General features: G+C 34.7%; 2 protein-coding genes across 3 annotated transcripts in view; one reads left to right on the top strand and one right to left on the bottom strand.

The window, feature by feature from the left end:
* Positions 1–7502: 7502 nt before the first annotated feature.
* Positions 7503–10473, bottom strand: LOC147076869 (uncharacterized). The gene is made up of 2 exons (XM_085940545.1): positions 10228–10473; positions 7503–8897 (listed from the first exon to the last, which is right to left on the bottom strand). The coding sequence occupies exons 1-2, from the start codon at positions 10327–10329 to the stop codon at positions 7716–7718; spliced, it is 1284 nt and encodes a 427-aa protein (XP_085796671.1). The 5' UTR covers positions 10330–10473; the 3' UTR covers positions 7503–7715.
* Positions 10474–12918: 2445 nt separating this feature from the next.
* Positions 12919–13845, top strand: part of hrm (solute carrier family 16 member hermes) — a 71096-nt gene continuing 70169 nt past the window's right edge. The window contains exon 1 of one of the 2 annotated variants that reach the window (XM_085940540.1): positions 12919–13194. The gene's annotated coding sequence lies outside the window, so the exon portion shown is untranslated. The remainder of the gene's footprint in view (positions 13195–13845) is intronic. The other variant, XM_085940542.1, reaches the window with a different exon arrangement.

The following is a 13845-nucleotide window of genomic DNA, read 5'->3' as shown; positions in this document are numbered from 1 at the left end:
ATAATATATTATTTTTTTCGTAACATTTTATTTACTCGCATAAAAAATGTGAATCTGAAAATGTAAAAATTTATCTTATAAATATCCAGAATATACCCATAGCTAATATTGATACATACATGAATTTTAATGTTAGCATTGTGGCTATATATAATATGAATATAGATCAGTGGCGATGGGTAGAGGTAGGCTGTGGCGATCTAACATAAATAGTGTATACTAAACTTTGTCAGTCGAAACATATTTGTTTTCATTGAACTAAGACTATAAATTGCAGGCAATGTTGGTTAGTTTTTAAATTCAATTAAACCGTAATAGATAAATGATAAAAAAAATCTTCTATCTATAAAATATCTAATAATTGTATTCCATTAAATAATTATGAGTGAAAAGATCACGTGGCATATGAAAATGCAGACTACGCTGGATTGGCCATGTGCATAGAATGCCGGAGGATATGATAACCTGGACGGCTGAAATTGAGATGGCTGGACTGCACCACAAGAAACTTAAGAATAGGTCAAAGTAACTGGAAAGTGTTCGCGCTTCATCGTCCAGGATGGATGAATTTTTTCAAGGTGGCTAAGACCCGCAGTGCCCTAAATGATGATGCCATTAAATCGTACATAATTTTAGTTATTTTATAGACGGAAGAATATTTTTTATCTATTGTAGTTTGGTTTAAGCAGGGTTGAATCGAATTTTAAAAACCAATTCCTATTCTTCGTTCAATGAAAACAAATAAGTGTGACTGACAAAGTTTAGTGTGAATTATTTATGTTGGATCTAAACAGCTTGCCTCCACCCTTCGCCACTGATATAGATAATAGATGAATAACTGAGGTTCTGGGGATTAAATCAATACATATGACATTATGTATAATTAAAAAATGAGTTAGCACATTTTCACAATACCACATATTATGTACATATTTATGCGCGATTCAAACACTTTACACAGATATTTCTCTTTTTTTTTTCAACCATGTCCGGTCCTAATAGGATCATATGGGCCTCCACAGAGTGGAGGCTTGTATTAACAGATTTTATTTTCACGAGAAATGGATGTCAGCCACTTTCTCAACCTATTAGGTCCATACTCTGACTCATACACAATTTTAATCAAAATCATTTTATTACCAAACGTTGGGGTATATCCAAGGAATACAGCATGGCTGTAAAAAGGTACGGTTCTCAAGTGTGGAAAAATGTGGGTTAAACTTAAACTTATTTTCAATATTTACATCTGCACGCATTCAATATAAATATTTGAGGAAATTCAAGACCGTTTATTGGCATGACTGTCATTAAGTCATAAAGCAAAACTACCTTCAAAGTCTTGTTTACCTTCTCTGTATGGCAGTAAGAAAGCATGATTCTGTCATCTAAACAAAACACGCATTCTTTATTGATAATCTTTGAGGACATTCGTACATTTACAATCGCATACTTCACATAGTATGTAGTTGATTTAGTCAACCTGATCACCAGTGCACTTGTATTCATTCAATCCCGAGGATCTCAATTCTGCCAATGAGTGTTTTGTATAACACCTAGTGAAATGCATTCACATTGCATCGAGATACGATCGTGGTTAGATGATTCCTTCATCCTTCTCCACGGCTTGGCTCCATGCCTCCCGGCATTCAACAGCACGTAGGGCCTTTGTCAATGTGACACCTACGTGTCTGTCCATCTGGAGAAAGATCATTCTTACCCCTTGCCACATTCGATCTGACTCAATATCACGAGTTTTTACAGGTTGTCATCTTTTCTGAGGGCTATGACTTAAAAATTGAATACTTTCTCTATCTCTGTATTAGAGCGTTAATGTCACAAAATGTGTGTTGGAACTGCCGTATGGAGCCAACGGACTAAACGAATTTGTTAAGGCAGAAACACATTGTTATAATGTCACGTGAGCGGTAAGCTTGCGCCATGGGCAAACGGTGTACATGCATATGTCATAACCACAATGAAATCATCTCATTCGTATTGTGTCGCACCACTAACTTCACACGTGCTAGAAATGACAGTTAGGTTATCAGTTTTATTCAATATTCTAACGATTCCAGCAATATGACTACACGTAAACTTATAATAATGTGTTTCTGTGTTACGATACTGTTGCTAGAAGAAAGAAACATAAAATCTTGTAAATGTTTGGCGCATCTTTGGCAGGATTAATTATTCACGGAAACCAGGTTTTTATAATACGGCATGAATACGGAAGAGAAGTGCGCATCGTGAATATTATTGACTGAGTGTATTTTATGGAATTATGTAAAAAAAAAAAGGTCAGAAATCTTGTAAATTAAAATTTATTTCGATGCGAATTCATCTTGTCATACTAAACTCTCATTGGCAAATGTTTATTTAGTGTTTTTTTTTTTTTTCGTACAGTTGATTCTCGATTTAGAGAGTTTGTGTTGACAGTTTATTTTTAATCGTAGTAATACTGTACGATTAAATTCTCACTATATGATTATTTACTTATGTAGGATAGGAAAAAATACTTTATGCATTTCAATTATAACAACATGTTGAAAGACTTTCTTCTATGGTCTATTAAGAAAAAATATCCATAATATATTCATATTTAAGGCAGCGGGAGGGGGTGGGGTTAACCTTTTCTATGCCTCACGATATTACTATGGTGGTATCTGACAATCGCTAATATCAATAGTTTTTGGCTTAGCATTTGAAACAGATGTCACTGGGCTTAATTTTTTAGATTATGCAAATCAATCGACAGTGGCTAGTAATTTAAGTTTAAAGTCAGACGAGATAACTCGCAAAATTTGTATGTGCGGCATGTCGATCACGGCCTCATAGAGCGAGAAAACTAGCTAAAGGCATAGAACCAGTTAACAAAATCTAGCTGGTGCCACTGACTAGTACATTCCTCATACTCAGCTACTCCAAATCTTTACCAAGGATAAACTTCTGGCCTTTTAGTATAATTAAGGGTACTCGTCTACGGGTTTTTATGAGCTGTCGCATCCGCAAATGGTTGTTAGTGTCTTTTGTCTTTTAGAAATGCTGCAACAGAATATCAAAGCAAATATTGGATGCCAAAGAAATTTTCACTAATTATTCATGAGTGCCACAGCTCTTCAAGTAGCCACAGGCCTTGCGTGCCAACCCTTTGAGAAGGCTTAACAAGCAATATTCCATTTATCTAAATAAGTATTTTTACAGTCCTTGTCAATAATCGACGCATCAGACCACCCCGGACTATCGTTTTGACAGCGGCTAATCAATTGGTCAACTCTAAATACCGTTATAGATCTCACTTCCTGCGTAGCGATGTTATATGTAAACGTTCCAAAGCGTTGCAGTAAAATTGTGGAGTTTTTTCATATTTTCTTTGTTTGAAATTATTTATGTTTTCATCTAACCCGTTAAATCGAAAGTTTACTGTGCATAATTATTATTGTAAGGTATGTATATAATATTAATAATAGTAACGCTCGTTTGATGTTATAAGGGATCATCCATAAATGACATTGCACGATTTTGGGTATTTTCTCTATAATATATATAATATCTCTATATAACTCTCTCCTCCCACTGTCACAAAATGTTTTAACCCCCCTGTCTAAATTAAGGCTAATTTTATTGAAAATTATAGATTTCATTGTAATGTTATCAGATATTTTTGAATTATATCTTTTGTTGGTTTTGTGACAACACTCTGTGACCGCCTCCCCATTTGGATGTGGTCATTTATGGATGATTCTTAAGAATTCACTCAAAATGCTATTATGCTGTGTCGTTTATTCTATATGTAGGTTTTTTTCTGTTTTATATAATAATGTGTAATATTATTTTTAATTTACTCCTCTAATTCTCTTTTGTACAAAATTTTCTATAACTTTATTTGTATTGAATAAATTAAATATATTCCTGCATAAAAACTATGATTATCTTGCAAATAAAAGAAAATATATAAAATCAGTTTTTTATTTCTTGCCTACATTAAATAATATACATTTTTTTAACATGTAACCGTTCCCAGACGGAGCACAGGGCCACCTGAACATACAGTGGAATGTTAATGAAGTTTTTTTGTATAAGAATTATTACTTGATATGAATTTAAATTCTCTACCTAAATTTCTTATATCATGGGGCATGGCCCCCACAAGGGAGGGGCTGACAGGGCTCTAGACTGGGGGTCCAGTATCACCAGGTAACTGAAATAAACACACATGACAATTTGCTATTTTACTTCAGGAATTAGACGACCGTGTCCGATCCTAATAAGATCATAATATGGGCCTCCACTCAGAAATATTAACATTTTAAAATATATTGCACCGTGAGTGTAAAACCAAGGCAGCTGCAAAAGATATTTTTTGGATATATTAGGGTTTGAAGTCTTCGTTTTGTTGAGAGAAATAGAGTTTCTAAAAAAAACCATAATATTTGGTTTATATCTACATTATATTGCATGTTCTTTCAGTTACTTCACTTTTACATTATCAGGTTTACGACTTTTGCAGTTGTTTTGCATTTAATTTCGATATTGAAAAATTTGCAGATGCGTTGGTTTTACACACACGGTGCGATATGTTCAAAGCTATTTTTCATTATTTTGTGCCGATACTCGACTTCATTTTATCTCGGAACACCTTTGAAAAACGCTGGCGAAGAGTGGAGGTAGGCTGTGCAGATCTGACATAAATGTTAACTTTTGATCTCGGCAAGTGTTAATTAAATTTTAAAAACTAACCAATTCCAACTTCAACTAACATAACTTTGATTTTTCTTTTTCTTCTCTTCACGTTTATTTTTGGACTTATTTGATCTCGCAGAGGCTTCAGCAACAAAATTGGAACAACCAGATTCAATTATACGCTTTGGTCGCGATACTTTACCCTTTTTAATTAAAATGTTGGATATGATCTTAAATTTATTTGTTACCTAACTTCCATTTTAAGATAAAGATAGTGTTCCGGAAGTAGATGGCTCTGGTAAATCATCGATTTCTTCACAAATCGATGACATGGAGTTAAAATATTGTATCTCCATAATTCATAATATTGAGAAAACCGAAATTGAAAGTTTGTAAACCTTGGAAAACTAGATTTTGTGATATAAAAATTAGTTTATAGTTCCATATTACAGTTTATTTATTTAACTTTCTCATTTAATAAAAAAAAAAATTTTTCACACTGCATAATGTAAAATAATTAAAAAATAAAATTGGTCATGGAGTTACAATATTTTGGCATGGAAATAATTACCATAATATGGCAGATGCAACTTTATGATTTACAATAAAACACAATTGAAATATAATGAAAAAATTAAGTTTTATTGATACAAGTAGGTAATATAAAAGAATTAATTCTCAGAATCTGAATTTTGATCATCTCCGTTTATATACTCTGATTAGTGAAGGTGGGTCTTCATACATATTGTATAATCGTCAGGAATTACTCCTGAACACAGTAAGGAGAGTAAATCTTTTTTTTTAGATCCGAAATAGGCAGAATTGTTTTATATTTCGGCTGTAGTGAGAAATCCCAATTTCGTCTTCGGCCGCTTCGTCGCCCGTTTTGCGAAGTATCAATTTGATGGAACTCTTCGTCCCTCAAATCATATTTAAATTGTACTACAAATGGAATCTTCTTATCGAACCCTAACCTCTTAATTTTAAGCCAGTTAACATTTCTACCGAGGATGTCTTGGCAACATTGTGGATGTGACTTCCTGTAGTTTAAATATATCACTATACTTTAAAGTGCAAACAGAATATGGTCGAGGTTTTTGTCTCGCTATGGCGATTAATAGAGCCCATTCATTTGTACTGTATACTTTTTTATATTTTCTTGCTCGTTCCATGGTAGAGTGCATCGAATCAGCTTCTAGATACGAGTGACCTGACTCCATGAATTTCAAATCTATTAGCTGAATATTCTCAAAATTATTTACTGCGTACAACATAGCGGCAGTTACGATAGATAAAATCGGCTGTGAAAAGGGTCAAGAATGGAAAGGCACCGGGGGGAGACGGCATACATCCAGAATTCCTCAAGTACAGCTTGGTGCTATTCTGCACCATATGTTTCATCTGATGACAAAGGTGTGGGAAGAAGAACGCTGTTCAAGGGGCTGGGTGAACGGTGAAATCATCACATTTCACAAGAAAGGTGACCCTCTTAGCTGTGACAATTACCGAGGCATTACTCTACTCAGCGTTCCGGGAAAGATTTTGGCAAACATCCTCTTGGTGAGAATAAGAGACCCGATAATGCACGTCCTCAGGAAAAACCAGGCTGGGTTTCTACCTGGACGAGCATGTGCTGACCAAATGCACAATCTTCAATATCTTTTCCAGCAGGGCCATGAGCTAAACATGAGAAGGCTTTCGACAGTCCGTACCGCCCCTCCCTCTGGAGGGTACTGGGAGCACACGGGATCCCTCCCAAGATCATTGCCATAATCAAATGCCTGCACGAGAATAGTGAATGCTGTGTCAGAATTGGTGACGGTCACGAAATTGTTCGGGGTCACAACCGGAGTCAGACAGGGTTGTGTCCTTGCTCCGTTTCTCTTCATCATCCTCTTTGACTTCATACTATGGAAGTCAATAACACCTGACCGAGGCATATCTGTTACCCCCACGGTGAAGCTATGCGACCTGGAATACGCCGATGATGCTGTCCTATTCGACAACTCAATCGAGGGCATTCAAGGAACAATCGACAGGTTGCATGACAACTCGTCTCGCGTTGGTTTGAAAACCAACATGAAGAAAAGCAACATTTTGTGTAATAGCACCTGTCCTGATCCAGATTTCCCTCTGATTAGCGATGGGCAAAACATCGAAAGCGTCGACAGCTTCAATTACCTGGGGGTACACATCACGGGAGATGGCATTTTGCAAAGAGAGCTCGCTATCCGAATGGGAATGGCTGGGGCAACATTCAACTCAATGCGGAGTGTCTGGGACTCACGATTGTACACGGTCAAAACCAAATGCCGCCTATTCGACGCTTGCGTTCTGACGGTGCTGCTTTACGACTAAAGGGCGGATATGGCGGAAGAAGAAGATAATTGTACTTCGAAGTCAATTAATATGGCGTTTTAAAATAATATTTCAATCGTAATATGAAATATCAGAATGCTGCAAACTAAATGTCAAACAAGCTTTCAATACAAGATGCATTGTATCTCCAGTGTTTATCAGTGTGTAAAATATATTTATGGTCAAAAACATTGTATCTGATGTAAATACAATATTTTGGCATGGACTTTCGTTTAGCTTAGCATAAAGATAACTATATTGTTAAGGAACAATATCTTTTCTCATAAAGATATTGCCTGGAGGATTTACAATATATTTTAATATGTATGTATATATCTTTTAAATGGTATGATAGGAGATTCAATATTTTAACACATAAAAATATAGGCTATCTTTGGTACATTTCAATACTTAACTCATTTTCGATATTTTAGCTCTAAGAGATCGAAATATTCAATGCAAATACATTTTCGTTATACATTGGGCTATTATGCTTTTCAATTTTGATTTTTGTCTTTGTCGATTTTGGAATAATTCGATGAATTCGATAATCCTCGGAAGAAACTGATGCTCCCACACAGTATTAATTTGAAAATACAAATGAATCTGGAATGCGAAATGACTTACAACTAATTTAACAGACTGGACTAGGCTAGACAGCTCTGTCACATCTTGGATTACAATGGTTTATCATTTTTTACGTTAAAAACAATTTTATTAACATGCTTCTGCGGTAATTTAACAATTTTTGGCTTTTCTACGGCATCGTAGACGGTAACTTTTCCAAAATCGTCGACGGCTTTATCGGCATCATCCTTTCCGTCTGATTCCTTCAAAATTTCGACAGAATTCAAAAAATTGAAATAACTATTCGAAGCATTGGGTGTGTTATTAGCACCTTTTTTATTCACAACCGTTTTGCTTCTGTTTTTCTTGCGTTTTCTTTTGAAAACGTATTCGACTTCATTTTTTTTAAATTCCTTCTTTCCATCATCGGACGCCAAACTGTCATCTTGTTTATTATTTCCGTTATTATCACAACAAATACCAGTGCTATTTTCTGAGATATCTTCAATAGAAAACATATTGAATTTAGAATTACACTCATAATTTGAATTTATTTCGAATTTCGAATTACCCATACAATTCGAATTATTTTGATTTACAAAATTATCACCTAACCTAACATTTTGATCGCGATTTCCTTTAAAACGTTTGCTCGCCACATCATGGTAATCAGAACTGTAAGAATTTGGCAAATTATTGATATTTACTTTTGGTAAATTGTTGGGTATACTTTCAATTTGTACTGGACCTATACTCGGTAATGAATTTGTGGATAAACTAGGGTATTTAGAAGAATACGACAAAGATACTTCAGTTATATGTGAAGTAACGTTATCTTGCATCAAACTATTGTCAATTATTGGTGATATTATACAACTATTTTTTTGCGTAGTATCAATGTAATTTATTTCAGCGTCACTTCGAAGCATTTCAACGATGGATTTCGTCGACAGTTCATATCTAATCAACTGCCTGTTGACTTCAAATCTTCTCTGGTCCAGTTTGCATCTTGTCTCTTCGATGTTTTCCATTTCGGGCGCGTAACAAACGTGCAGGACGCCTCCGAAAAAATTACGCGTGTCCAATTTCCTCTTGGCCACCCTGGCCGATTGTATCCGATCATATTTGGCAACGTAACATTCCGTGAACTGCTCAGTTTTGTAACTGGCCGCGACGGTCAGTGATGTCAAGGCGCCGTACTTCTTGCACTGCGTCTTAAGCTCGGTTCTCAGGTTTATTTTGGGTACGCCAAATATCAGGAGGTATACAGACTCGCTGTTTATTGTGTAAGTCTAAAACAAAAAAATGTAATACAATCATTAGTAAACCAAAATTGATGCAGAGAACGTTTGCGATGTAATAGATGTCACCACACTAATGAAATGGTAATGAGCTGAATAATATATCGCTTAGCTAATTGACTGTTACGTGGACTAAAGTTTTCACATAGTGATATCCAGAAAGTAGAAATGTGCAGCACAAGTACAATAGATGAAGATTTATTCACTCAACAGAAATCGAACCTTGAACCCAAATATTCCAAGGCGAAATGTGCTCACCATGACTCTAGATTAAATTTTATTTATTTTCATAATTAACATCTATATTTTCTGCGAAAACAACATATTATATTATATAATTGGACGCTCATACAGAAAAATGGTATGGGGGGGGGTCCATTTAGATATATTTTTTTAAAACTATGAGAAGATCACATAGGCCTCCACGAGAAATGGGATTTTAGCCACATGCTCAACCTCTGGGTCCAAACACACATTAAAAAACAATGTGTGATTTTTTGTTTCTAGAACCGGGATTTGAAACTGGGACCAACAATATTATAAGCCTGACGCGTGATCAGCCGTGATATATCCATAATAACTATTATTTTATTTTTAAGGCGGCAGGGTATGGGTGGGCTAACAAAGTCTAGTTAGTGTCACTGACTTCCGCATTTACCCGCCTACTACTTATAACTTCTCGTCGCGGACACCACACACTTTCCCAGATACACTCCCTGTACCCAGACTCTCCAGCCTGCAACTATAACTATGAGTTATTGTAAACTGTCACATCCACATGGCCTAATTGTCATAATTATTAGGATCGATAGTGTCCATTTGTTTAATCCGCGCTGTCTTGTCTTTTAGGCAAGTCGCGTCAGAATATTAAAGCAGATATTGGACACCTTATGAGTCCCACAGGTCTTGCATGTGGTAGAATGCCGAGAGAGGAGCCAACCCATCAAGAAGGCTACTCGACAGCCAAATCATTCGGGTCACGATCCTCATTTATGCGGTCCTGATGAAGTAATATTCCAATCACATAAATAATTTAGCAGTAGAACGATAATGGCCTTTAAGTAACTTTAAGTAACCTTTCAAATAGCAACATACAATGACAACATCGCGTCTCGCTTACGCTTGAAGAATGAGATTGGAGAGACAGTCAGCACTTTTAAGTGTAAACATTTATTGTCATGATAGTTTAAAATACACACTATTGATGCCAGTAAACGTGTATAGGTGCTATGATGTTTCTCATTTCAGAGATAGGTGAATTAATTTGAGGTACCCTTTTTACAAGATGGCGGCTTAAATGTAGTCATTTTAAAATTTTAACCTTTATGGCTGTTAACTTCCTTCCCTGCCTATAAGGAGGTCTCGTTGCGCATAATTCATTTTGTTTATGATGATCCAATTCGATTTCTTTGTCGTCTGACATTTTTATTAAAACATAACAAAAGACTCAATCCAATTTCAAATCAAAATTACATCGCGTGAAGAGACAATCTGATTTGACAGCGTTCGAAATTCAAACTAGAAACGACGTCAACATGGACTTCACCTAACCTCAAAATATACATTGCAAAAGTATTAAAACATGAATAACTTCGCAATATTTGAACAAAACTAGATGAAAACAACTGGAAAGTATTGCGTAAAAAATTCTCCTTCAGAATAAATTAACGTTTTATTGATTTAGTGTTGAATAAGTATGTTTATTTGAGTATTGCAAAATACGTCACAATGAATAAGCATATAAAATACGTTATTTAACAATAATTACAAGTAAATATGACCATTGATTCATAGTTCACTGCATTTTTGTTCATATTGATCTTTTAATGGAATCGATTGTAATTATTATAATCAAATAGTTCTAAAACCGATAAACTAGAATCTAATGTTTTGTTTTGACATTCAGTCTGACGTTTATAAATAGGTAGCCATTTTTGTTATGGTCAGATAGTTATGTTGTTTTACGGCCTTGGGTAAAGTATTCAGTTCTACCTACCTACCTACATATTCACGAAGCCTGAATACTCGTTTATAATTTACTTTTTTTTAAGTATTTCTCTTTGTTTATTTTATTTCAGCAGATAATAAATATATTATGCGATAGTATTTTTAAAAATAAAAACCATTCCAATCAGTTGCGATTGGATTGTCATTTATATCTATTTTATCGGCTGTTTGAAGGTAAAATCGATTGTAAATTGAAATATCTGTCAAGTAGGTAGGTACCTAGGTACTTAATTGGTTTCTTTTAATGGGAGAATTTAACGATTCCCTAGAATAGTACCTACTTATTGTACACTAGATCTGTTGATGGTTGTTCAAAGGCTATGGAGAAATCATAAATCTTTTGTTTCAATATCCGTCTGAACATTATTTGTTATCGTGAATTTAATATCTTTTGAGACTTTATCAATTGTTTTGATGCATAAAACAATTCTTTTGTAACTTTGAACCGCATTGAGCCAAGGTCAAAAATAAAACGGGGTGAAGATCACCTTTGCTTTTCATTCATGAATGACGCAATGCGAAATCAGACTCTGTGCTCCAGATATTTTTTATCAGTTACATGTCTACTGATAATCTATGGCTATGGATGTTTGGATGATGTTATCACTGCGCTACGATTTCCATGTTGTCCCATTCATATGACCGATTTTTAGCACGGTCGTCATGTTATACAACTTGAGCCCCAAATCTCTTTGTTGAGCCCCCATAATGGATATGATTAATTGAAACACTTTTCATTGGGTGTGACTAAAAATTATTCAGATAAACTCAAATGTGATGCAATATATTATTGTTGATTGCATGTCAGGCATTGATATACTACTGAATGAATCATATGCTTCTTAAAATGACGCCCGATTTTCAGCGACTCGGCCAGTGTTAAAACTTACTGTTTTAATATCAGCGGACTTAACTCGATATAAGCTCACTTAATATTAGTCTAAAACGACCTGGCAATAATTATGAGTAAGCCCGATCTAGCTTGCATCTTACTCTAACTAATAATCAGCGCATGACGACTTGCTCTGTCCGCTCAGACTTGAATTTTTGGTAGCTTGCAAGCTTTGGGTTGCAGACACCCTTAGGGTCACTATTCCAAGAATGCAAATTTAGTTTTACAGCCAGGGCAATACGGGTGAAATTCGGGAATCCATGTTAACGGTATTAACGCATTATACCTACAAGGAAATATTATAGGACGATATTCGTAATATCTTTTGTGGTACATTTTTAAAATGACACTTGTATGGGAACTCCTCATCTAGTAGTATATCAATGATGTCAGGCAAATAAATAAGTAAGCGAGTATTTCGTGCTACCAGATTCATACTAATAACAGCGAGATCGAAGCATAGGTACTATAAATTATTCTTTATAATTATACTTAATATAATATTATAACTAGGTATGTACCTACTCTAATGAATTTTTAGTTTTTACAAAGGATATGTAGGTAGGTACTTATTTAAACAATTTGAGTCAACATTAGTACCTACTTAGGTACCTACTCATAATAATATCATTTAATAATTAATTGTATATTTCAAAATATTACACATTACTCCTGTGCAACATCTTCTTGGCTACGCTTCAAGGCGCTGTTGTCTACTAAATGGGAGGAGTTTGTTAGTTTATAATGGCAGTGCGGTTAAAAATGGGCGGAGAATGTTAGTTCATAGTTTTAACACGTAGCCAAGAAGATGTTGCTGATGAGTAAAAGTCCACACTCTAGTGGTGCAAATTGAAGGCAAATAATTGTTTTTGCTACCTAGTAGGTACATAATATTAATAATAATTATTTAAAATATTTATAAAATACACAATACGCTTTGTAAGAAAACTTGAATATTGGAGTTTCATCCTGCTTTTTATTGCTATGTTTCTTGAAAAATGTAAATAATTTAAAATTGTTTCAGTAAAAAGTCCAAAAAACGTCGTGTAATCAACGAAGGCCAACCTCAATACAGTGACCACAGCGGCATTAAAAAAACCGACCGAAGTCTCCAGTCTACGTTTGTCTATGGCCGCAAACGTCAAAATCGTCAAAAGATGTATGACAGAAATAATATCCGTCGGTACAACCACAACGCTGCGCGGTCGTCGAGCGGCCGACATTTTTAGTTTTCGTTTTATTTCTGCACCGTTATGTTGTTGTTGTGTTCAAACTCAAACCGCTGAGACAGAGGCGCGGACGCGGTGACGGTGATTCAAACAGACATATTATTAAATTTATATTCCGTCAATTACAATACGCGAGAAGACGCGCGTCGCATGGAGATACGTCAGTGAATTTTTTTCATAGTATTTTTTAAATAATAATGTGTGTTTTTTTACTATCTGACACCTAGATGATTTATATCAACTGGTTTTTAATATAATCCGTGCTTCGCGGCTCACATAAAAGTCATTATTTAGAGTTTTAAATCATTACTAAATATGTGTTGAGAGACTTTTAAATATGTGTGGTTTTTACACTTCTTATCTTGAACAAAGTTAATTTATAACTGACTTCAACGTTTTTTAAACAAAATGACGTGGTCTACAGCTAACAATTGTGTTTAATTAAACGATTACTAATTGATAATACCTACGTTGTTTTTAATAAATTATAACCGATATAAAATCACACGTTTGACAGCACACAGAACTGTCATTTGTTTTTGTAAAAAAAACAGTGCAATTTATTTTATTAGTGTTTAGTTTCCTATTATTTTAAAAATAGCAAATCGTTCTCACAGAAAATTATCTTGTGTGCATTAATTTATAATATAAACACTGATTAAAACAATGTTTCATACGTTTTTAGCTTCTTCAAGGCTGTACTAATATTATGCTTTCTGATTTTATTTACCTGCATTATAATATTATTACGATAATAAATTATGAAATGTGATAACAGTTTAGAAAACAGATAAACTGTGATGTGCCAGGG

Source organism: Rhyacophila brunnea, unplaced genomic scaffold (assembly GCF_057557595.1).
Source record: "Rhyacophila brunnea isolate RB1 unplaced genomic scaffold, BYU_Rbru_1.0 scaffold_13, whole genome shotgun sequence".
Taxonomy (NCBI): Eukaryota; Metazoa; Arthropoda; class Insecta; order Trichoptera; family Rhyacophilidae; genus Rhyacophila; species Rhyacophila brunnea.
The sequence above is the reverse complement of the archived record's forward strand: the minus strand, read 5'-3'. Positions and strand labels throughout refer to the sequence as shown.